At 33.6% G+C, this 26917-nt stretch overlaps 1 protein-coding gene and 1 long non-coding RNA gene across 4 annotated transcripts in view; one reads left to right on the top strand and one right to left on the bottom strand.

Annotated features, from left to right (window-relative positions):
• Positions 1–3890: 3890 nt before the first annotated feature.
• The window catches only part of uex (metal transporter uex), a 34711-nt gene continuing 11684 nt past the window's right edge, over positions 3891–26917 (top strand). The window contains exons 1-4 of one of the 3 annotated variants that reach the window (XM_041777384.2): positions 3891–4285; positions 20673–21006; positions 21075–21263; positions 21323–21538. In XM_041777384.2, coding sequence (XP_041633318.1) covers positions 3960–4285; positions 20673–21006; positions 21075–21263; positions 21323–21538 — 1065 coding nt within the window. In that variant the 5' untranslated portion in view covers positions 3891–3959. Of the gene's footprint in view, positions 4286–9963; positions 9993–20672; positions 21007–21074; positions 21264–21322; positions 21539–26917 lie in introns of those variants that run through there. The other 2 variants (XM_070283970.1, XM_070283971.1) reach the window with 2 other exon arrangements.
• Positions 6517–7130, bottom strand: LOC138928109 (uncharacterized). The gene is made up of 2 exons (XR_011444578.1): positions 6983–7130; positions 6517–6915 (listed from the first exon to the last, which is right to left on the bottom strand). It is a non-coding gene; the product is annotated as an uncharacterized lncRNA (long non-coding RNA).

Below are 26917 nucleotides of genomic sequence, written 5' to 3'. Positions count from 1 at the left end.
GTTCAATAGACAGACTGGAAGCGGGTGGATGGCTATTTAAGTACACTGACTTGGATGCGGACCAGGAGGCGCCGTTGACCCCGAAGAGGAGTAGCCAACGTGCCAGATACGCCTGGTTTGGATGCGGAGCTACCCAAGGAGGGTTCTACGTGAAAGCAGTGGAGGATTGCTCGCCTTCTGCGAGACCGTTTCTGGAGGAGGTTGGTCCTGGAGTAGCTGCCTACGCTTGTGCGCTGAAATATGTGGTGCCGGAGAACGGAGTTCATCCGCCAGGGCGATACTGTCTCGCCTCGACGAGAGTGACGCAAGGGCATCGTAGAGGAGATCTACAGCAGAGCTGATGGAGTCGTCAGACGCGCTACAGTGCGCGTGAACGACAACGGACTATGTCGGACAATGATGCGACCGTCTCCAAACTTGAGGTTTTGGATTTAAGTGAAGCGATTCTTCACGGGGTCGGGGATGTCGTCGATCGTTAATTGTTATCGATTGTCTAGTATTCTTGGGATCGAATATGTTTTTTAATGTATCATTCGAATACATATTATTTCTTTATCAGGCCTGTTTCAGTTTCCACTCGGAAGTGAATTTAATAACATTTACGCATTTCCCTATAATGAAATTTTGTTAAATTTCCCTTAAATTCCCAAATAATTTCAACTGGCCGGTCTCAAAACATGGGTCTGCTTTGTCTGAGATTTGCTAATGAGGGGATGATCAAATTTTGACCCGCTGTTGTCCCCAACTCATGGATAGTAAAGAAGCACTAATATAATAATAAATAATAAAATCGAATAAGAAAGCATTTGTTGCCGCAAATAAGCATTCTGAAATATTTTTAATTGCTTTCAGCTGTTTTGGTTACAAAATGGAAAATAAAGTCCCCTGACAGCCCTTAAATGGTTCTACTCAATTCCGACTTTAATAGGGACTTACTGCAAAGCTTGCATCTGCATCCCCCGTTTGTTGAACCATCCCATAAGGTTTTGTCGTTCCAAAATTTCTCATTTTGTATCGCAACCGTTGTGCATCTAAATTTAAGGCGCTTCTGCTTTCGATAGTTAGACGATGGTCTTTTGGTGCAACTTTGATTTCTTGTTCTGAACAGGGAAAATTTAACCATTCACTACGAAAATGAAAACAAAGATGGCGAGGAAAAATTTTAAAATTGAATTTAAAATGTGGCGCCACAAGCATGCCAAAAAAAAAACACGTTGGTGTTTTCTTGTGTATTCTTGATACTTTTTAATATAAGCTGCCTACCTCTATTCTATTTTATAGATTTTGGGAGCCTGTACCACCTTACACTATCCTGGGGGCATTTGCTCTTTAGAGAAAAATCAATAAAAAAACAAGAAAGGAAGCTAACTCCGGCACGCCGAAGTTTGTATACCCTTGCAGATATTATTTCATTGCATTTTACCTATACTTATTATGTTGAGAGTTTGACAGTTACAGTTTTACATTCCCAGTTTTACATTTTCCCTACACCTACCGATCGGTTTATATGGCAGCTATATGATATAGTTGTCCGATTTTCATAAAATTTATACAAAAATTCTGAACTAATAAAATAAGCTTATATCTCAGAGTAGATAAAAATAGTTTGAAAAACAACGAAGTTATAATTTTTTTTCTATTAATTTCCTGATCGTTCCTATGGCAGCTATATGATATAGTCTTCCGATTTTCATAAAATTTTTACCAAAATTCAAAAATAATATAAAATGGTCATATGTAAAAAATAGTGCACATATGTTGAAAAACAGCTAAGTTATAATTTTTTTTCTAAAAATTTATCGAACATTTGTATGGCAGCTATATGATATAGTCGTCCGATCCGGCCCGTTCCGACATATATAGCAGTGAGAGCATATAGAAGACTATATGCAAAGTTTCATTCAGATAGCTTTTAAACTGAGGGACTAGTTTGCGTTGAAACAGACAGACAGACAGACGGACAGACGGACAGACGGACATGGCTAGATCGACTCGGCTGTTGATGCTGATCAAGAATATATATACTTTATAGGGTCGGAAACGTCTCCTTCACTGCGTTGCAAACTTCTGACTGAAATTATATTACCCTGCAAGGGTATAAAAAACTAAAATTTAATTTTTAATTTAGTGCGGAAAAAATCTGACGCAATCTGTGGTTTTGCTGTTGTTAAACAGCCTAAATAGTTGATAAACAATTCATTTTACTCCCACTTCAGCTTAAGTCATCTGTGTTTGTTGTTTGGATTTGGCCTAGCTGATCGATCAGCTGTAATTAGATGTTGGATGCCGATGTAGATCTGTGGGAACACGAGTTTCACATGTGCGAAAAATCCCAACTGTTACACGCAGATTTACTGATTGGCAAGGCACAATAAACCAATTTTCTGCCAAATTTTAAATAGCATGACCAAAAATACTTCTGCAGAAAATAAAAACCAATCTAATAATTTAAAAGTATTTGTTTAATTGTTATTTATTAACCATTCAAGAGTAAAATTTTAAAACAATTATGCCAATTGTGTATAATATTCTGTAATCAAACATATTAAAGACTACATTAATGATAGGTTTAAAAACCTATCACATTTTAATAAACATATATTGTATGTAATTTTTAGATTAAAAATTAAACAATCTATTTTGTGAGATATTCAGTTCCTCAAAAAGGCGTTAAATTAATATTATTGTTTATACATTAAATAAAAAGTTGAGATCATCCGTTCCTCGGGAATCACTTAAAATAATATTGTTTACAAAATAAAAATAAAGTATAAATCATCCGTTCTTTATATAAATTTACTTGTTTTTGTAAACAAAGACTTGTACATTTTTCTTGAAATTGTAATATTCAGGCCTGCTCCGGTAATCGAAAACGGCAAGATTTTTTCGTTTTCGTTTTTGAAAACGAGAAATTGGTGCTTCGGTAATCGAAAACGAAAGATTTTTTCGATTTGAAAAACGGGCACCTTTTTCTGGCCGGAATGAAAAGTAAATGGCTTTTTTTATATGAAATCAGATCTTATTTACAAAAGGAAAAAAATAGTTTACTCAGTGGTCTATTGATGTTTATTCCACACCACCACAAGATCATTCTGGCAGGTAGTTATTTTATAAAAAATTTATTTCTGACCCCACCTCAGATTTGACAACAAAAGTTCTGCCGTGTTCAACCAGTTTTCTCGTTTTGTCGATAGGTCGATAGGTTCACCTCAAAAAGTTATCGCCAAGGTTGCCATATTGTTGGTGGAACGAAACAGCCAGTTAAAAATACTTATAAAATATAAATGAATACATTAATAACTTTAAAGGACCGCCAAAATGGTTGTTTATAAATAATGCTATTTAATGTGATTACTTAAATGGTCCAAATTAACCAAATAATTATTTGAGACCACCGGAATTAAAACTGTGAAAAGTGTGGCAGCATCTTAGGTGCCTGGATTTGCTTAATTCTACCATTTTTTTCCTTTTTCTAGCTTAGAAAAAGGGCAATTGTAAATATAATAGGCAGTACATTACGTTGTTTGCTTATTACCAACAACACAAGTTAGCTGCTTGAGCAGTGAGAAACGATGAGAAAACGAAACATCCGATAGCAGAAATTTGCCGAAAACCGGAGCAGCTAAAAACGAAAACGGTTCGTTTTCGCCCAAAACGAAATCGGAAAAATTTTACGATTACCGGAGCAGGCCTGATTATGGTTTTCCTTCTTGATTATACGCCTTTCTTGCAACACGCATCTGCAAGTACTGATGGTGCATCTTACAATGCGATATATCGATGGAGAAAAAAATCGAGGTATCGCGCAGCACAGTTTTTATCGATACTATCGATAGTAATATCGAGCTTACAGCTCTAATAAGATTTTTATTATAAGTCAATAAGTGCTAGACTAGCACTGCTAGTGAATCACTCCGATACCGACAATAATAAAATATTTCACAAAGCGCATACATAGTATGGAAAATAGTAAACAGTATACTTATAAATGTCAGAAACGTTTTATATGTTCTGGGAATAACAAGTTTATTTACTTTATTAGTAAATTGGCAAACTTCTATGAAATTTTACGTTTGCTATTCAAAGAAGTTCATAACTTAGAGTCGTGGGTGAAAAATGAAAAATCAATTTTGCGAGTATGCCAGGTGCTTCGTTTGATAACAATGAACAAAGTATTGCTTGTGCCTCTTGTGATTCTTTTTATTACTAATGCTACAAATGGAACGTCGGTGGGAGATTCAAATACCCAACTTCAGAAAGGTTATGAAGACCTTTCAGTATCAAGGCAAGTTTTCGCTCAAGAATAGTGCTCCGAGAGGACACATACATATATTAATACTTAGAACATTGAAGACATACATATGTAAGTGTATTTATCCTAAGTACTTAAATATGTTTAACTATTTAACTATATACATACATATGTTATGTATGTACAAATATGTACCTATTTTCCAAATATGTACATATACATAAATATATTTAGGTCCGACTGTGTTTATTTTATAAATGCTTTTTAATTGATTGTATACATATTTTTACGTACATACATTTGTACATACATATGTTACCATTTATTTATGTGTATGCATGTACTTAGATATCCAGATATAACTAGTTGTTGGCTGTTTACCAGAAGATAATGTGCATACGACATCTGAAGAAACTAATTTATAATTTTAATTTCATTTACACTCAACCGCATATCTCTGCGTACACCCCAAAAAAATTTCAAATTCAAACTTCAAACCCACACCGTTCGGCCATTTTTCAACATTTTAACCAACTTTTTTTTCGTAACATAACTTTATTTAACTGCCTTCAATTATGTATTTTTTTTAGAATTTTTTAACCATGTCTTATGATTTATTTTTAATTTTAAACTTAACGCTATGAAAAAGTGTACACGCAAAAGTCTGCGTACAGCTAACTAAAAACTACTTAAAGCCTATTATTTACAACTTTTTATATTTAGTAAGGTATCCATTTGCCTTTAGCACCTCCGTAAGGCTCCTCGGCATGGAATCCATCAGTTTTTTTGACTCCTCGGCTGTAATTTTGCCCCATTCCTCCACGATGACATCCTTGAGCATTTTTGAGATGTTATGGTGTGTTTCCGGATCCTTTTCTATATTAGATCCCATAAATGTTCAATTGGGTTGAGGTCAGGACTCCTGTGGAGGTGTTCGCAGCTAATTTTTACCATTATATAGAAGCCAAAGCTTCGTATTATGCGCCGTGTGCTTGGGATCGTTGTCTTGCTGGAACCAATATTCATGTTTTAGCCCCAAACTTTCAGCACTTTTTGGGACATTTTTTTTTCAAAATGTTGATATAGGCTCCTTGATCCATAATTGTCTCGATAAAAGTCAAATTTCCCACGCCGCTCGCTGTCATACACCCCTACACCATAATGCCGCTCACTCCATGCTTTACCGTGCCCACAAAATTTTTCGTTTTAAAGGCTTCTCCGGTTTTTCGCCACACTAAAACATTCCGACTTTTGGTCTTATTTTACGATGAAAGCAAGTTTTGCATTTTCGGAATAAAGAGCAAAGTTTTAGTGTGGCGAAAAACCGGAGAAGCCTTTAAAACGAAAAATTTTGTGGGCACGGTAAAGCATGGAGTGAGCGGCATTATGGTGTAGGGGTGTATGACAGCGAGCGGCGTGGGAAATTTGACTTTTATCGAGACAATTATGGATCAAGGAGCCTATATCAACATTTTGAAAAAAAAATGTCCCAAAAAGTGCTGAAAGTTTGGGGCTAAAACATGAATATTGGTTCCAGCAAGACAACGATCCCAAGCACACGGCGCATAATACGAAGCTTTGGCTTCTATATAATGCTAAAAATTAGCTGCGAACACATCCACAGGAGTCCTGACCTCAACCCAATTGAACATTTATGGGATCTAATATAGAAAAGGATCCGGAAACACACCATAACATCTCAAAAATGCTCAAGGATGTCTTCGTGGAGGAGTGGGGCAAAATTACAGCCGAGGAGTCATAAAAACTGATGGATTCCATGCCGAGGAGCCTTACGGAGGTGCTAAAGGCAAATGGATACCTTACTAAATATAAAAAGTTGTAAATAATAGGCTTTAAGTAGTTTTTAGTTAGCTGTACGCAGACTTTTGCGTGTACACTTTTTCATAGCGTTAAGTTTAAAATTAAAAATAAATCATAAGACATGGTTAAAAAATTCTAAAAAAAATACATAATTGAAGGCAATTAAATAAAGTTATGTTACGAAAAAAAAGTTGGTTAAAATGTTGAAAAATGGCCGAACGGTGTGGGTTTGAAGTTTGAATTTGAAATTTTTTTGGGGTGTACGCAGAGATATGCGGTTGAGTGTATGTATACATATGTAAGTACTACTGGTCAAAATTATAATTACATGTGTATAAGGATTGTTGTTTTAAATCCTATAAAACTTTGTTTAATAAAAATCAACTTTATTTTTAGTCTTCGAACTTATACTAGTAAAAAAAGCCTCTCAAAACGATTTAACATTTTAAATTTAAAGACGTATATTTTTAATCCAAAAAGCATGAAAATAAGTTGGTCAATCACCCTTATTTTAGGCAACTTTCGCTATTATTTTTGTCACTACTAGGTTTGGAGACTGACCTTTCCAACCCATAACGGTTACTTTGTTGTCCGTAAACCAGGCTATGATGACTTTTGATGTATGCTTTGGATCGTTATCCGGTTGAATAATCCATCGGCAGGGCATGTTCGAAGATGTCCGTTTAAAAAATTATTATCTTCGAATTGGCTCATAATACCATTTCTGAGATGGATCTGCACAACGCCATGCCAAAAAAAAAAAACAGCCCCTGACCATTTTGCATCTGCCACCGGGATTACATTTTTTTTTGTCTAAAAGTTGAATTCTTTGACCAAAATGTCTAGAATCGTTTTCAAAAAATATTTTTATTTCATTGTTCCAAGGAATTTTGTTTCCATTTTTTTTACCTTTGACCATACCAAATAATTTTCGACAAACTTTTCCCTCATCTGAAGATTTCTTTTCTCGAAGTAATAGACCTTTAGGGGTATACATACATACGACATTGTAATCCATGCAGTCTACGAAAAAATGTTCCAGAAAAATTTCAATGTAAATTTTGGCAAAAAAAAAAAAGCTTGTTTGACCGAACGTGGCCCTTTTGCCAAGAGAGAGGTAACTGTTATGAGCTAGTTAAGTCAGTCTCCTAAATTAAACATCTAAAACTTGAAAACTTAAAACTTATACTGGATACTAATACAAATTTAATAGGAAATAAGAAAGGAAGCTAACTTCGGCACGCCGATGTTTGTATATCCTTGCAGATTGCAATTGGATCATTAAGAATCGAGCCATTCTTGTTAAATGAAAAGAAATAAATAAAAGGAAATATACATATAAAAGTTGTATATTATATTTATACATAGCATATAATAATTTGGTTTTGATATTTATATCCTTGCAGGGTATTATAATTTCAGTCAGAAGTTTGCAACGCAGTGAAGGAGACATTTCCGACCATATAAAGTATATATATTATGAAAATCAGACAACTATATCATATAACTGCCATAGAAGCAATGTAAATGTAGAGAAACTGTAAAGCTAGGAATGTAATACTGAAATTGTCAAACTGTAAACATAATAAGTATAGGTAAAATGTTATGAAACTCTATTTTGTGTGTGTTTTCAGAATTTTATTTATGCTATGTATAAATATACACCTATTTTATATTTTTTTTTATTTTTATTTTTTTTTTTTCAAATTTCACCAGGATGGCTCGATTCTTAATGATCCAATTACAATCTGCAAGGGTATACAAACTTCGGCTGGCCGAAGTTAGCTTCCTTTCTTGTTTATTATATAAATGTAAATGCTGAAAACACACAAAACACACACAAACAAACACAAAACAGTTTGAGAGTTACAGTTTCACATTCCCAGCTTTACATTTTCTTTACATCTACCGATCGTTTATATGGTAGATATATGATATACAGCTGTGTTCATTGAAATAGCAGTGCCCACGACCTGCACGTTTGAGATTGGAAAATACTGTTACAAACACTATTTTCATAAAAAAAATTTTCATAAAAAAAAATTTCATAAAGGCTTAGTGTATTTAATTATTAACAATAGCATTTAATTTAGGTAACATAAACCTTTTAGAAGAAATAACTAATAACAACAAAAAAGGTCCATATTATGCTGTTCATTGAAATAGCATGCAAAAACTAAAATTCTTCATAAATTTAAAAATATCGTATAAGAAACCTATTTCTTCTGAAATTCTAATTGACTATGATCTAATATTTTGTTAAATAGCCTTTAGAAACTACCAAGTCTTAGCAACGCTTGAGGGGAATATGGTCTCATTCCTCCTGCACATATCGCCAAAGCTGCGGCTTAGAAGTCGGAAACTTCTTAAATACGTAGCTCTTGGTGTCCCCCATAAGTTTTCGATCGGAATTTGAATAGTGGCAGTTCAAGTGGCTATTGGCGAACTTCAATCTGGCCTTGATATGCCTTTAAAAAAGCAATGACATTTTCTATGGACTTCACGAATTCAAAACTTTTTCAATAAGTCCCCGGCGAATGGTCCCATGACTGATTCCCATACCAATTCCCGCTCTTATATCCCTAGAGGATGCAAAAGGACTAGCTCTGCTGAAGCGAAGTACGCGTCGAGCCTCTACAATTGGGGTTTTGCGAGTCCCACCTTGGTTTTTTTGGGTTCGGTTTATATTTTATGGGATTTTATAAACTATTTTAAAATAACAATTCGAAAGACAGGGAGTTTCTTACATGTTTTGCCCTTCTTTCTAGGCTATAGAATCACATCCGTTTATCTCATGGAGCAGTGAGGTCCTGCACCCACTAAAATATTTTTTTTTTTTGCGTTGTAAAGGTGTATTATCGTATAAACTATAATATTGACCTTAATTAATTTCAGAAAATTAAAAAAAATTTCGGCACTTTTTGCGGAAGAAAATGGAAAACTGGTAATTCATTGAACAGCCAAAACGAGCTGCATGTGTGAAAATATATCAATAAAACATAAAAAGAGAGCAAATCTAACGGAACTTTTTCTTGATTCTTATCTTTTTTCCAGTTTTCAAAAACAATGTGCAATAGATTAACTAACAAAAAGGAATATGCAAAAAAAAAAAAAAAACGTTTTAAAGTTGATCATCTGTCGAACTGCTATTTCACTGAACACAGCTGTAGTTGTCCGCTTTTCATAAAATATATTCCAAAATTCTGAAATAATAAAATAAGCTTAAGTCAAATCTGTTGATGCTGATCCAAAATATATCCAAACAAAAACGTAAATATGCTCCTTAATCATACTTACTTACTTATACTTAAGGCGGGGACATCTAAGTAACTGGCAAAAAAAAAGCGGATTTTCTGGAATTTTTGTTGGCCAAATGAAAAAGCCAATTGAAAATTTTTAAAGTAGGTTTTATAATATTAGATGTAAAGTACAAAATAATTTTTTTTTTAATAAATCGAAAACAAAATGGCGGCTGTGCAGCATTTCTTAGTAGGCCCTTTTTTTTGAAGGGGGTCCGTGGCTGGAAACCTAACGTCCTTAATTTTTGATCTAGAACAAAAAATCAAGTTTTGTTAGTTTCTATACATCAACAGCTATGGACACACGTAGGATTTTTTCGATATATTGATTTTTTGCCAAATGGTGAGTGATTAAAAAAATTTTAATTTTCACGAAAAAAAAAAAAAAAACGTCACAAAATTGTTGATAAAAAAAGTAAGCACAAAAAAAATCCTACGTGTGTCGATAGACAAAGGTATTTTGAATATACTGTCAAAATTTCAGATCGATCGGTTGATTTGTTCGAGTTATGTATGTTTCCGGCCAACTCAAAAAAAGTGGTTTTGAGAAAAACGCGTTTAAAGTTTTAAAATCGTATATAAATACATGTGAGGCATCGCCGCAGAATGGAAGATTTTTGGTATGTTATTTTTAAGACCCTAAAGAATTATATTAACGAAAAAAAAAAGTTCGATTTTTTAAAAACGTTACTCAGATGTCCCCTCTTAATCAGTCAAAAACAAAATTTAAAGTATGGTGGAAAAAATGTCACGTGCCATAGGGATTAAAATAAATTACTCTAACACATATTTCTGAATGAAATTAAAAGCACAAGAAACGGACATTAAAGCTTCACAATTTAAAATTTGCCTTATTAAAATATTTTTTGGTGTTTCGCTGAAATCAGTGTTTAAACAGCTCGATGTGAAAGTGTCCTCTGTATTTGTTACGGCGAATTCTTTAATTATTTAAAAATTTTTAAATTTAAACATATGTTCAAATTAAATACTTGTACCAAATATAGACCTACATAGGCAAGAGCTATGAGTTAAAACAATAAAAAACTTAACATACGTTTTTTTTACTTTGAATACGTACAAATTTCAAATTCGACAGAATAGAAATGCTACCCATATGTTTATTACTTCTATGAATACTTACGGTTTAGCATGATACAATCATGATTGTATCATGCGGTTTAGGAAGTCCCCAAAGCCTCACAAACACCGACGTTGCCCACATCATCAGTTTAATATCTAAAACCATTTTAATACAATTATTAATTCAATTTATGGATGTATTTTAGTAACCAACCAATAGCAATGTTTCCAAAATTTCTTAAAACCCTTATGGATAGATTTCTTTATCTATGTTCCTCCACCTCTAAGCAGCAATATATTTAGCCGAATAGGGAACGACGCAAAAAAATGAACCGCTAAGTTTTTATTCAAAACCTAATCGCAAGACATGGATTTATCTCCTATGAAATCTTGAATTATGATTTATACAACATAAAATATGTAACCATATATTTTCAGCGACCCCGGAGTCGCTGCATGACTAAAAATTTGTATGGGAACACCTTTTTTCAGCTGCTGATATCTTTAGTCATTCAGTCGTATAGGTAATCCCCTGAATACATTATGTGTGGGCCCTTGGTTGCGTTTAGCAGAACAATATGATCACTGATTACTGGATTTCTTGTAGTACTGGATTTCTTGTAGTTTTTTTAATATTACGCTAACTGATTGCTGCTGGAGTATAGTGATGCTTAAAAGATCCATAAAAATAGTCAAAATAGGAACGTAAACAAAGATAATTATTAGTCAATAATTATGTTGAATCCTTAGCTATTAATTATTAATTACTTAGTATTCAACATTTTTTAATTATTTACTCCGTTTTTTAAGCTAAATGTACATAACAAACTTTCTAATAGAACCACCATACCAAAAAATGTAACTTCGACGTTTTCTACCATTTTTCCATATACACTAACACATCTAATAATTATTAATGATTTTAGAATATAAATTTTAGATTTATGCAAATCGAATGACTATCAAATGAATGATCGGTCAGAAATTTGTTTGCTAAAAGTGTGATCGTCACTTTTATCTCAGCTCGTTAAGCTTTTTTTTTCACATCAAACAATAAATAAGATAATTGATAATATTATAATTTTTACGGGAAGTTTACAACGCAATGATCCAGCCTTATCTCTTTGTCTGTTCGTTACTATGCGAGCTAGTCTCTCAGTTCTAGTGCTCAAAGAAGCTTGCAGATAGACCCAGATTATACCCTTGCAGGATATTATAGTTTCACTCAGAAGTTTGCAACGCAGTGAAGGAAACATATCCGACCCTATAAAGTATATATATTCTTGATCAACAGCCGAGTTGATCTAGCCATGTCCGTCTGTCCGATTCTACGCAAACTAGTCCCTCAGTTTTAAAGCTATCTGAATTAAACTTTACATATGTATAGTCTTTTGAATAATCTCACTGCTATATATGCCGGATCGGACGACTATATCACATAGCTGCCATACAAAAGATCGCCAAATTTAAAAAAAAATTATAACTTGGCTGTTTCTCAACGTATTTTCATAATTTTTAAGACATAGCCATTTTTTATTATTTCAGAATTTTGTATTTTGAGTGTAAAACTGTAACTATCACACTGTAAATATAATAAGTATAGGTAAGATGTAAAGAAACTTTGTTTTGCGTGTTTTACAGCATTTAAATTTATAATGTTTATTATATTATATTCTTAAATCTTATATCTTTTTTTTTATACTATTAAACTGTTTTTTTTTTTCTAATTTTATGAAAACCAAATTATTATATGCTATGTATAAATAAACAACTTTAATATATTTCTTTTTATTTTTTTTTCTATTAATTTAACTAGAATAGATTGTTTTTTAATGATCCAATTGCAAACTGCAAGTGTATACAAACTTCGGCGTGCCGAAGTTAGCTTCATTTCTTGTTTTATAGGATATATCAACCAGATCTGACTATATCATATTGCTGCCATAGGTTAATATGGCACACATAGGCCAATATGGCCCATAGCTATCCGGGATTGCTGCCATAGAAAGAATAAAACAAAATTAAAATAGCCTTTGTTATGCTATATTCGTATACTCTCGATTATGAATTTTAAAAAAATGCGCTCATCTTAGCCGTTTCGACACAAAAAAATGTTGTCACTAAGAAGTTAAAATTTAATTTAATTTAATTTAGCCTAGTGATGTAAATTCGACAAAAAACATCGATGCGATTCCCGTCGATGTTTTCAAAATAGACCATCGATGTATAACTTAACATCGGTATTAAAAAAAACATCGGAAAATAGCGCTAAGAATAACATCGATGTTCGATGAATCGATTAATTTTGTAATAAATTACAAAGGGCTTATTTCTATTACCTTATTTATGAGTAAAAACTGCAAAAAAACTACTGTAGTAATTATATATATTGTTCTTATTTTTTATATATAAAATGACCTAATTAAAAATTATATCAATATTGATGCTTTCATAGGACTCTTTCATTTTATTTGAAATTATAAAACAGGCAAAAAAAAATATATATATATACAAATCTTTTATAGCAGTCTTTCAATTTGTAAGATGTTATCCATAGGCCCATGTTATCCATAGACTCATAAATAAATATTAAATATTGTGGAATCAGAGACCGATGTTTCGTCAAACATCGATGCATCGGTTAACATCGATATCAACAAAAACATCGAAAAACATCGAAAAACATCGAAAAACATCGAAAAACATCAGAAAACATCGCTAAAAAAACAGCATCACTAATTTAGCCTTCGTTATTCTTCATTTGTATACCCTCGGTTATGCATTAAAAAAAGTTGTTACTAAGAAATTAAAATTTAATAAAAGTCAAAAAATGTTTTCTTAGCAACAACAATTTTTTTGTGTCGAAACGGCTAAGATAAGCGCATTTTTTGTTTAATGTTAATAAAAACAAGAAAGGAAGCTAACTTCGGCACGCCGAAGTTTGTATACCCTTGCAGATTGGTTTTGATGTTTATATTATAGATTTAAATGCTGAAAACACTCACAAAACAAAGTTTCATTACATTTTACCTATACTTATAATGTTTACAGTTTGACAGTTACAGTTTTACATTCTCAGTTTTACATATTTTATACATTTATCGATCGCTTCTATGGCAGCTATAAGATATAGTTGTCCGATTTTTATGAAACTTATACCAAAATTCTGAAATAATATAAAATGGCCATATCTAAAAAATTATGCAAAAATGTTTAAAAACAGCAAAGTTATAATTATTTTTCTAAAAATTTATCGAACATTTGTATGGCAGCTATATGATATAGTCGTCCGATCCGGCCCGTTACGACATATATAGCAGTGAGAGCATATAGAAGACTAAATGCAAAGTTTCATTCAGATAGCTTTAAAACTGAGGGACTAGTTTGCGTAGAAACAGACAGACAGACAGACAGACAGACAGACAGACAGACGGACAGACAGACAGACAGACAGACAGACAGACAGACAGACAGACAGACAGACAGACGGACAGACGGACATGGCTAGATTGACTCGGCTGTTGATGCTGATCAAGAATATATATACTTTATAGGGTCGGAAACGTCTCCTTCACTACGTTGCAAATTTCTGACTGAAATTATAATACCCTGCAAGGGTATAAAAATGTTTAAATGGTATAGGAGATATAGGGCCGCTCCCGAGTCCCCTTCAATAAAATTTGTGTTTCTGTGTACAACCTAACTGTCCACAGAATTACATATACATACAAACTTAAGAGGCCCGAAGCTAGACACCTTTCATGTTTTCCTTTTTTTAATTTTAAATTACGATTTATTTATATAATTTTAAATACAATAAAATTAAAAGTTAAAAATATATATTTTACTTTGCTTAATTCAAATTCAATTACTACCCATTAAATAAACAAGTAACATAATAACATAACATAACATAATAAATGTATTGAAATAAAATTATATTTGAAAGTTATCATTGTTTTTTTTTTTTTTTTCATTTCGAAAATTTTATTGCACTATTCAGCTGTTTTTATGTATGTACTTCTTTATTTCTTAAGCACACTCCACTGTAGCTTTCTTGCTTGTTGTGGTTATTTTAAGAATTTCTATCATGTGTTGTGTTTGTATTTTATTTGGTTCGCTCATATCTGTGCCATCTATTAGATAAAGTTACCGATCCGATTTGGGGTAATATTTTTGAAGAGGCAAGATTCAATTCGATAGCTCTTAAATTAAACAAGTAAATCAAGTATTTCGTCCCCATTTAGGCTTCAGAGATAAGTTAAGAAACTTTGCACTTTATTTCATTTATTTTTGTAAACATAAAAAGTTTGTATGCATGCTGCCAAGTAACCGAGCGGACATACAACGCTCGCTGGCATTATCTGAATTTCCATTCGTCACGGCAATCCGAAAATATCTGGATATGGTCGGTCCGAGCCAATGCTTGAGTTTGTTGATTTTTCTTTGTATTTGGTTGTTTGTAGAGTCATATTCTTGTATTGTATCGACTAGTCATAACACATTAAATCCATAGAAATGCATGTTGTTAATTTAATTAAACTTAGTAAAGCTAAATATATATAATATATATATATTTTTTATATATGAAAATTGGACAACTATATCATATACATAGCTGCCATAGAAGCGACCGGTAAATGTAGAGAAAATGTAAAGCTGGGAATGTAAAACTGTAACTGTCAAACTGTAAACATAATAAGTATAGGTAAAACGTAATGAAACTGTGTTTTGTGTGTGTTTTCAGCATTTTAATTTATAATATAAATATCAAAACCAATCTGCAAGGGTATACAAACTTTGGCGTGCCGAAGTTGGCTTCCTTTCTTGTTTTGTTATTATTATAAATGTCCAATATCTTAAGAATATTTTGTAAAAGTTTCATATCGATCTTATCAAAATTGACGAAGTTATGCGTAGTTGAACAGAGGTTGTTTGGTGTTCAATGTATGAGCAGTAAAAAGTAATATTGAAAGTCTCAAAATCTACTGGATCTTTTTAATTTTAATTTAATTTTAATGTTTTCACCTAACTTCATAAACTAATTCTAGATGGATTCACGTCAGGCTTTTTTTTTAAATTTTTTATTATTTTAATTTAACAAAGTAACTTAATTTTTTAATTCCAAATTCGGGGTTTTGACTTTCAATTTTGATACAAAAATTGGAATAAATTCCCATTTTTTCTCGAATGCAATCGATTTTTTAGGATGTACCCAGCAAACCAACATTTTTTCTCCTAAAATCAATTAACATAACTTTTTTAACTAATTGTAAAGGTTATATCATGTCGAGCTTTGTTAAGTTTTTATTTTATTATATTTCTTATTAAACAAAGTAACTTAATTTTTTAGTCAAATCGTTTGACTTAAATTTTTTGACTTAAAATTTTGATAAAAAAAAATCCCGAAAAAGTTTTCAAAATAAAAACGCGACGTGAGTACATCGGGACACTTATTCATCAACTAATGCATTATAGTTTTTGATATCAGATGTTTTTATGGATAGTTAGGATGTACACAGGAAACCAACTTTTTTTTTGGGACTCTGGAGTATCCCGATTAGTCCTAGACCCCTAAATATTTTTAGTTTATTATTTTTTCGTTTTATTTGAGATTTGAACTGAGTTGTGATTTTAATTGTCTTAAACCTATGTGGCATATAATTTCACAGACGGATGGCATTAATGAACAAACAAGGAAGCTAACTTCGTCACGCCGAAGTTTGTATACTAGGGATGTCGGAAATATATCAAAATATCAAAATATCGATATTTTTTCTCTTAAAAAAAATATTATCATCGCGATATTTTTTGGGCAAAAATAGGCGATAATGATATTTTTTTGAGATGATATTTCCGATATTTTTATATTTGGTCACTCTTAAGCCAAACATGAAAAAAGAGACGCGTGTGATTATGAGTGCTGCAAAAGAATTTTATTCTGAATTCAATGGAATTACAGCGAAATGCACATTGTGCTTAAAGATAATTAAAAGTAGTGGGAATTCTTCCAACTTACTTTCCCACCTGAAAAACAAGCACCAAGATACTTTTTTAAAATGCTCAAAATGCAATGTGCTGGGATGTACATACATATGTACATAAATTTCTGTGTGTGTGCGTTCTTTTCCGCGAAATTTACCGGTGTATGTCGTTTTACACATGTATGTATGCAAGTTTGTGCGTGTTTTCCAGAATTTTTAAAATCAAAATGCGCAGGCATATGGACATACATACATACATACATACATACAGCGTGTGCGTTCTTTTCCGCGAAATTTACCGGTGTATGTCGTTTTACACATGTATGTATTCAAGTTTGTGCGTGTTTTCCAGATCTTTTAAAATCAAAATGCGCAGGCATATAGACATGTCTATACACGCACAAACTTGCATACATACATGTGTAAACAGACATATAATGTACATTTTCGCGGGAAAGAATGCACACACACAGAAATTTATGTACATCCTAGCTTATACATACATTAGTGACAACTTAATTTTTGTTATGATAGACCAGCATGTAACCGAACGAGTTTTTCTTAAATCATTAAAAACTGATTTTTGTTAAATAAAACCACTTATCCTTCAAAATGTTGTTATTATTTTTCTATACCAAGGGTCGTAAATAAGAGTTGCTTGAGAGCGGGTATAATATTTGCATTTTAAGTTCGACGATTTTTATTCACAATTTAAATTCAAAACAGTCTATTATGTCTCAAATGGCCCTTATTTGATGTTAATGATTGATGAAATCAAATATAACGATTTTTAGGCTCAAAATCTACCCAAATTTTCAGAAACAGGAAATCTTTATCCAAGTTTTGCTAAAAATTAAAAAATATCAAAAAAAATCAATATATCGATATTTTTTTATGATATTTTCAAATATCATCGAGTAATATTTTTAAAACAGCAAATATCATCAATACGATATTTTTTTTTAAAAACAACCCCTATTGTATACCCTTGCAGTTTGCAATTGAGTCATTAAGAATCGATCCATTCTAGTCAAATTAAGGGGTTATCCGGGTTTAGAACCACAAAAAAAGGCCCATTTTACAGAATTTTTTTAAAACATCCTATGACAATTTTGCAAATTTCATTTATTCTACATCAAAACATAAGGTTTGAACTAAATTCTGTAAAATTTTGAACAATAAATATTCACAAATGAGCCGTTGAGGGAGGGTTGAACTTAACCCTAAAAAAAAATTATGTCCTTGCGGTAGGCAGGATTTCCCCGTCAATTTTTATTTGAAATCAAAAAACCAAAATTTTTCTGTTAGCTTATGTGTCTTGAATTTTTGGGAGCGTTTTTAATGAAAAATGCTACTTTTTACGTCAATTTTTGCCATATTTTGGGTTATAAAATCGGTTCTAATTAAAGATATAAAAAATCCTTCGTTCAGAGACAAGAAAAACATGTCTAGAAGAAGAGTGGAAAATCTGAAGTCGATCGGTCCAGTAGTTTTCGAGAAATCTTGACTACCGACTTCAAAAAAGTGGTTTCGAGAAAAACGCGTTTAAAGTTTTAATTGCCATTTGTGACTCATACGAAGCGCTGGGTTTTAAATTTCTCCCATTCCTACAGTTTTGCTTCGATCGACTTGAAATTTTCGGACAACATTCCTGACACTTTGTACTATTATATAAAAAAGTTTGAAAAAAATGCATATTTTGAAATTTCAAAACCCGGATAACCCCTTAATAGAAAAAATAATAGGAAATATATAAAAGTTGTATATTTATACATAGCATATAATAATTTGGTTTTGGTAAAATTTAAAACACAAAACCAAGTTTCATTACATTTTACCTACACACCTGATCGTATTAATAGGTACATACATCAACTCAGACTTTAAGGTTACAGAAAATAGTTTTATTCATTATTTTAAACATAAAATTTGGTCTCATTGGTTCTTAAACTATTTGTTTTTAATCAAATAAACTTCATTGTAACATAGGATAATAATATAACAAAAAGGAGATCATTTTGTGTCTTAGATACGTTTTCAGTCTGATCAAAATAATAGGTACATTTCAAGTGTAGATGAGAAAAATAAATTTAAATATATATTTTGCGTTTTTTTTTTTCTAAATTTGTGTTTACTAACTTAGTATCCAGTGTATCCACCTCTATTTTTGGTCACTACTGCTATTCTTTTTGGCATACTTTTAATAAGAGCCTGGCAGGTTTCTACTGGTGTTTCATACCACAATTTTTGGACACCATCCCATAATTGTGCTTTATTTGAAAATGAATACTTTGCCAATTTCTTTTTTAAGTCTCCCCACAAGTTTTCTATGGGGTTTAGGTCGGGGGATTGGCTTGGCCACTTCAGAACGTCAACTTTTTGGTCCTCAAAGAATTTAGATAAAAGCCTTGATGTATGCTTAGGATCATTGTCTTGCTGAAATACCCAACGTAATGACATATTTTCTTCAGCATATGGTACCATAACTGTTTCCAATATGGATTTGTATTCTTCAGCAGTCATTCTGTTCGTAGTCTGATAAATTGGACCTACGCCATACTAGGAGAAGCAACCCCATATCATTATATTACCACCTCCATGTTTGACTGTTTTCTTTGTAAGCCGTGGATGAAATTCCTTTCCATTAGGGCGTCGAACATTCCTTTCACAATCATTCCCAAATAAATTTATCTTGGTTTCATCGCTCCATAAAATGTTTCTCCACTTTTTCTCCCCGATGCATCCTACCCAGTCTTTGTGGTCCCTTGCAAAAGTTTGCCTCATGGTGATATTTTTTTTGCGCATAAGTGGAACCTTTCTGGCAATTCTTCCTGGTAGGTTGGCATCTTGTAGTCGTCTTCGGATAGTTGGAGCACTAACTGAATTCCCAATATCTGCTGCAATAGCCTTCGATGACTTAAATGGGTCCTTTTTGCTTAAAGATACTATGTAGTGGTCAAGCGTTTCCGTTGTTTTTTTTTTTCCTTCCACGGGATTCCTGTCTTGGTTTCCTTTCTAATGCATTTTTAACAAAATTATGGGACCTTTTCATTAATTTGGCAATAGCTCGTAAAGATTTGCCATCTTTTCTCAGACTAAGAACCAATCGAGCTTCTTCTTTAGTACAATGAGAATTTCGACCCATTTTTTATAAAAAAAATAAATATTTAATTCTCTTAATTGATAGTAGCTATACGAAATTTACCTTAAGTTGCCAAAAAATCACTGATTACAAAATTATTCACTTGTTATTTATGAGAAACGGAGACTGTACCTATTATTATGATCAGGCGAAATGTGTGGTTGACTCACAATTTATAGAAAAGCTTTGATATTCGGGGATTCCCCTCGTTCAACTCTTTGTCACAGTTTGGCCAGATATTGACCATAACAAATAACCAAAAATTTTAAGGATGTCAACACTTAAAAAACGAAAAAACCATCTATAATTAAATAATTTGTGTATGTACCTATTAATATGATCAGGTGTGTATATTTATTAAATTTACAATTTGACAGTCTCAGCTTTACACTCGCAGCTTTACATATTTCTGTATATTTACCGAGTGTTTCTATGGTAGCTATATGATATAGTCGATTTTCAAAAAATTAAAACCGAAATTCTGAAATAATAAAAATGGCCTTACCTCAACAAAATATTCTAAAAAACATCCAAGTAATAATATAATTTTTTCAATTAATTTCCTGATCGTTCCTATGGCAGCTATATGATCATAAAATTAAAATCGAAATTTAAAAAAAAAACTAGAAAGGAAGCTAACTTCGGCCCACCGAAGTTTTTATACCCTTGCAGATTGGTTTTGATATTTATATTATAAATTTAAATGTTGAAAACACACACAAAACAGAGTTTCATTACAATATACCTATACTTACAGTTTAACAGTTACAGTTTTACATTCACAGCTTTACATTATCTCTACATCTACCGATCGCTCCTATGGCAGCTATATGATATAGCTGTCCGATTTTTATGAAATTTATACAAAAAAAAAAAAATAAAATAAAATAAAAAAAGCTCATATCTCAGAGTAGATGAGTAGATTAGTAATCCTATATCTATTCAACTTATAATTTGCCCTTTACGTAAGGGCAACGTATCGCTCATTTTAAAACACATCAAAATTTGGTTTATCGAGATATAGATCCCATATAGTTTCTAGTTTATAATACATTTTCAACTTTATTTAACGGCTTTACTTTTATTCTTTTTAGTTTGCCTAAAAGTCGACATGGTGTGAATACTATTCGAGTTGTGGGAATACGATTGGAAGATGACACAGTAGAAACAAAAAATGGTATACCTAGTGTGTTGGTAGACAAAGATCAAACGTTTAGAGTTTTCGGCAGTGGCTTACAAAAAAATACCGTAATAACATTTACCACTGAAGCAAATGAATATGGTGGTCCATGTCTCAAACCAGCTACTGATCTTTTTACACCGTTGGAAGTGGCCAATGATGGGTTTTCAGCAACGTACAATGTTAAATTTCCGTCAACTTTAGGTGTATTTTATATTTGTGCCAAAACTGCTGAGGAAAAAAATAATGCAAGTGTTTTATATATTACTTGATCTCTTTAAATATATTATTTAACAAAAATTGTTATTTCCTTTAGAATAGCACAGCCGAAACTACTTCGCCCCTAGCACATCAAGGAAATTCCGATTGTCTTAAAGTTGAAACACAAGAACCCTTATTACCTGTTTGGATAGCCATAATCATCATAGTAACATGCCTTTGCTTTTCTGCTTTATTTTCTGGTCTTAACTTGGGTTTGATGGCTATGGACCGCACAGAGTTAAAGGTGATACTATTAACTTAATAAAACATTTTTTTTAATATCGTCACATTGAAACATTTTAGATATTGCGAAACACTGGTACGGAAAAAGAAAAGAGATATGCATCAAAAATTGCACCAGTTCGAGATCAAGGTAATTATCTGTTGTGCAGTATTCTCTTGGGTAATGTGTTGGTTAACTCCACCTTTACCATTCTGCTGGATGGTTTAACTTCTGGACTTTTTGCCGTTATATTTTCCACATTGGCCATCGTTCTCTTTGGTGAAATAACACCTCAGGTAAGCAGTTTATTCTTAAAATGCTCCATATATTAGATAGTATATTAAAAAGGCAAATCAAATAAGAAGAGATTTATGAGAATTTGTTTTTAATTTTTTCATTTCGTTACATGGGTTAAGGCGGGGTAAGGTCAATTCGGTGCAAAAATGACCACTTTTTAAAAAAATGTTGTGGCGAAACGGCTTAAATTAGCTTAATGAATTAAATACCATATACCACACCGCTCAATAAGTTCCCGGCCTAAGAAGGAAAAACGTATTTTTTTCTGAAAATTTAGTTTTATTCAATAATTTAGTTTCCATCTACGGCTACACACTCACTCAGTCCAGCACTTCTCCAACCTTTCGATACCATTTTTGTAGAAGGCTGAACTTTTGCCCTCAAAATAGGCCTCAGTATTGGCAATCACCTCCTCATTTTTTCGATATCTTTTGCCTTGGAGGTGCTTTTTGAGATCTGAAAAAAGCCAGTAGTCGCTGGGGGCCAAATCTGGAGAATAGGGTGGGGTCGGCATTAGTTCGAATCTCAATTCGCTGAATTTCATCATTGTTGCCACAGACTTGTGGCACGGTGCATTATCCTGTGAAACAGCGGTTTCTTCTTTGCCATATGTGGACGTTTTATCTTGATAGCTTGGTCCAGTCGATCCAGCAGCTTTATATAATATTCGCTGTCGATTGTTTTACCTTTCTCCAGGTAGTCTATAAACAAAATCCCATATGCATCCCAAAATACGGACGCCGTAACCTTACCCGCCGATATTTGTGTTTTGGGACGCTTCGGACGGCTTTCACCGAATACCACCCACTCAGAAGACTGTTGACTGGATTCTGGAGTATAGAGTTGTATCCATGTTTCGTCCATTGTTACGTAACGGCGAAAAAAATCGGTCCTATTGCGCTTCAGCATGCTTAAAAACGTCTCGGAATCATCAATGCGTTGTTGCTTTTGGTCCGGTGTTAGCAATCGCGGCACCCACTTTGAGCAGAGCTTTCTTATATCCAAATAATCATGGAATATCGCAAACACACTGTCTTCTGATATCTTTGATGCATTAGCTATGTCTTTTAATTTCAATTTGCGTTCGGCCAATACCATTTTTCGGATTTTGGCGATATTTTCTGGAGTAACTGCTGTTTTTGGGCGACCGCTAGGGTCAGCGTCTTCGGTGTCCACACGACCACGTTTAAATTCATTGTACCAGTCCTTGATGGTTGATTTTCTTGGAGAAGAGTCCGGGTTATGCTTATCAAGCCAAATTTTGGCTTCTACCGTATTTTGTCCAATCAAAAAACAGTGTTTAATGAGGACACGAAATTATTTTTTTTCCATATTGTAGAAAAACTCAAAGGTTGTTTCACTTTAAAATTTATAACTTGAAAACACGTGGGCGCAGAGTTGTAAAATTTTTACACAAAGCTTATGATAAAAGACACTATCAATAAAAAATATCGATGTTTGGTTATTACTGCCCCGTATATGTCAGGCCGGGAACTTATTGAGTGGTGTGGTAATAACACATTTGAACAATTTTTGTTAATTTTTGTATTGAAAAATATTTAGAGGCAGAGGAGTTATAGGGAATCTCCTGTGTCGCCTCCAAATAAAGTTGGTTTGCGGTGTACATCCTAACAGTCCACAGATTTATCCGATCTACAAAATTTATACCTCATTCGTTAAAGGATAAGCGTCCCGAGGTATTCACGAAGCGTTTTTATTTTAAACATTTTTTCACGATTTTTTTTTGTCAAAATTGGAAGTCAAAACCCCGATTTTTGACTAAAAAATTAAGTTAATTTGTTAAATAAAAAATATAATAAAATTAAAAATTAAAAAAAGCTCGACGTGAGTACCTGTAGAATTACCTAAAGAAGGTACGTTCCAAATTTCAAACCGATTGGTTCAGTTGGTTTTGAGTTATCGTGTACACCGATTTTCAAAATGGCATTTTTCAGGAGAGCGTTTTGTGATTCTCATGCATTGAACACCCAACGACCTTCGTTAAACTCTGCGTAACTTTAAAATAAAAAATAAAAAAAAATTTACGAAAAAAAAAATTTACAAAAAAAAAATTAAATACCTTACCCCCCCCTTAACCCTCTTAATGAAGAGAAAGGTTGATAATAACACAGGTACACAGCCAAAAATTTCCACGAACCATTTCAAGTTTTCCATGATATTTGGGTGCTCCTGAGTAAAAGTCCCATACAAAATTATTTTCCATCACCTACAGGTTCCGCGGTATACCTAAGAATACAAAAAACCGATGTTTGCCGACATTTTGAATTACGTGGCCTATATAATTGGACTTACCTTTATTATTTTCGGTAGGACCTACTCTCAATACATCACGGCACTACTAAAAAATAGTCCCAATCGTGGACCCGTGCCTATGTCTTTGGAATTCGACGCCAAAGTTGAAACTCCCAAAAATTTCAACATTTCTGTGATGAAAAAACAATTCTGAGAATTAAATCTTATATGGGACTAATTTTAAATATTCATTGAATCTATTGTTCATTGTATTCTTTAATTTCGGTTTAAAGCGTTTTCATGAGGACATTTTATTGGATTTATTAAACGAATAAAACCGCTTTTTTGGTTTGATTATCTACTACTATTTTCTGTCAAAATTCAAATAAGTCAAGGCAACCTATAAAATAGTAGTAGATTTGTTTCTTTTTATATATAATATAAATTTTAGATTTTTTACTCGCACTGTCGGCAAACATCGGTTTTTTGTATTCTTAGGTATACCGCGGAACCTGTAGGTGATGGAAGATAATTTTGTATGGGACTTTTACTCAGGAGCACCCAAATATCATGGAAAACTTGAAATGGTTCGTGGAAATTTCACAAAGTTTAATTTTGTGTTCCTGTGTAACAAATAATAAAGACACATTTTTTTGTATTGTACCGAAAATAATATATTTTAAGGTATATGTAACTTCGGCGTGCCGAAGTTTGCTATATTTATTATTATGGATTTTTCTTATATATGTAACCCCTTTTTGTCGTCCAGCCACAGTGATAGTTCATATTTTAAAAAATATACGAACTCTCTTAAACATTAAAATCCGACCATGAATTTGTGAACACAGCAAACAAAAAGTTCAGACGAAATGTGAAAGCAAACATGAACCTCACATGTTCGTCATAAAAAATTCAAAGTTACAAAAAAGACGAGCTTTAATCAGCATCGCGTTTCATATCTCTGGCACGTCACTATTTTGTTGCTTCAGTTGTTCTAAAAAAAACTGAATTAAAGTGGAATATGGTGACCAATACCAGTAATATATTGTGCGTCACCACCAAATTTTCGTTATCTTTAAATAATGAAAAACTAGCGATTAAAAAATTATCTGTACTTGTTAAAAGTGAATATCAGAGATTGTATTGTGTGTAATTTTCCATAGTAAAGTTGGACCAGTAACTTTTTTTAAAAATTGTATTTTTTTGTATTGTATTTTCATAGGCCCAAGTGGCGGTTGTACTTAGAGATAGTCAAGTGCAGTGCAGAGATTTAATACCTAACATATGCATCTTATCTATATTCGTGTTCACGTGTGAACAATGTTAATACAGTGGTTATCAAAAAAACATATAAGTGCCTTGGCATATCAACTTTTTTACGTCCATTTTATTTGTGTGCAATTTGCTCTACTTTTCTTTTTACCCGTTTGTTATTGATTTGTGGTTGATCAATTTGTGGTTGCTCAATTAAATAGGTGTGCCATTTTAAAACATTCATTATTTTTTGCAGTTGTAAAAAATCATGAAATTATTGATAATACTAATATGACATTCAAGGATGAGAAAAATGTTCTAGATTTAGAGCTTTAATATTATTAAATAAGAAATTAACACCGTCCGACTATTACAAATCTATGTGGTGTTTTTCGCGAAGGCAAGGAGTTCGCCTGGCTTTCTCCTGGAGGCATCTTCTAGCGATGCCAGAACTGGAGAGCCTAGGTATCTCATTCTTGCCCTCGTTAGGGCCGGACAATTGCAAATGAGATGCTCCAAGGATTCGGTTGTCTCGGATTCATCACATTTCCGGCATTTGGCGTTGTCGGTAATACCCAGCTTGACTGCATGTGCAACAGACAGGCAGTGACCTGCAAGAATACCCACTAACATTCTGCAGTCCTTCCGCGGAAGATGCAGCACATAGTGGGTGAGTTTCTCGTTGTGCTCTTTGCACATGATTTTTTGATATTCTACAGGTTGCGGAATTACTCCTCCACCTGCTTTTTGCGCTTGCGTCAGCCCGTCTCTCTAGCTCGCTTTGGAGCGTTCTTAGGGAGATAGGGACGTTTTCTGTTTTTTCACTCGCCAATCCAACGCCTTCCTTTGCAAGTTCGTCCGCGGTTACGTTACCGTCTATGCCTTGGTGGCTGGGAACCCAGTAGATCATCATTTAAGGGTCTGAACAGTATATGCCCGCTCCAACTCATCCATCCATCTTGAAGCCGTCGGTGTATATATTGAGGTATTGAGCATGGTCCTGGCCTGACTTCCAGTCATTTGGTTTGTGTCGTTTGATCACCTCACTGACTTTTGCGGTCTTTTTGGGCTTTTTCGCCATTTGGGAAGGGCCTGCCTCATTAGGCCCGCGTTGCCGCTTGCTCCCCGGTGCGTCCATACAGGCGCTTTCGGCTGAGCGTTGTCTTTTGTTGGCAAGCGTTTCCTCCACCTTGTTGGCGAATCCGCGAGTCGAACTCATATGGGGGAGTTTGGCGAAGTGAAGCCTCCCCTCAGCGATTTTTTCCTCAGCCCAGGTAAGCTTTACCTTCTCCTCTGGGGATAGGGCGGCTTTTTCCTGGAGCCGATCCTGGATGCGGAGGGCAGCCTTGTACATCGCCTTGGCCTTCATTCCCTCGCTTGACGGCTTTGGCCCTCCTTGCGCTGGGAGCTGGTGCCTGGTTTCGGCGAGTGGAGAAGGCTTTCTTCCTTCTCTTTGGAGAGCTGCACGTTTTCAAGGTCCGAGTCTGTATCGACTATGGCGTAGCGTTCCAACTTACATGACCTGCTCCCGTCACATCAGAGGTGTAACCGCTGGCGACACGCAGAGAGGATTGTTCCCCCCTGTGCCCGCCGGTGGTAGCGGTCACGCCTTCCACCGACGTTTGGGCTGACATCTCAGCCCTGGTTTCATCATTTAAACCCTCCAGAATGGTATCTATTTCGGGGGTACCGCCCACTCGCGTTTTATGCACCTGAAGCTATAGCTAACGGCTCACTTTCCTCGGCTTTTTAGGGCAGAAGGAGTTGAACCGTAGCCTTTGCTAAAAATCGTCTGAAACAAAAAATTTGAAAACTTTTCTTGTTTAGTTGGAGTGCAGTGTGGAATAGACTAGTTTTATCAAAAATAAAAA

The sequence above is a fragment of the Drosophila kikkawai genome, chromosome 2R, assembly GCF_030179895.1.
Source record: "Drosophila kikkawai strain 14028-0561.14 chromosome 2R, DkikHiC1v2, whole genome shotgun sequence".
NCBI classification, from domain to species: domain Eukaryota; kingdom Metazoa; phylum Arthropoda; class Insecta; order Diptera; family Drosophilidae; genus Drosophila; species Drosophila kikkawai.
The sequence above is the reverse complement of the archived record's forward strand: the minus strand, read 5'-3'. Positions and strand labels throughout refer to the sequence as shown.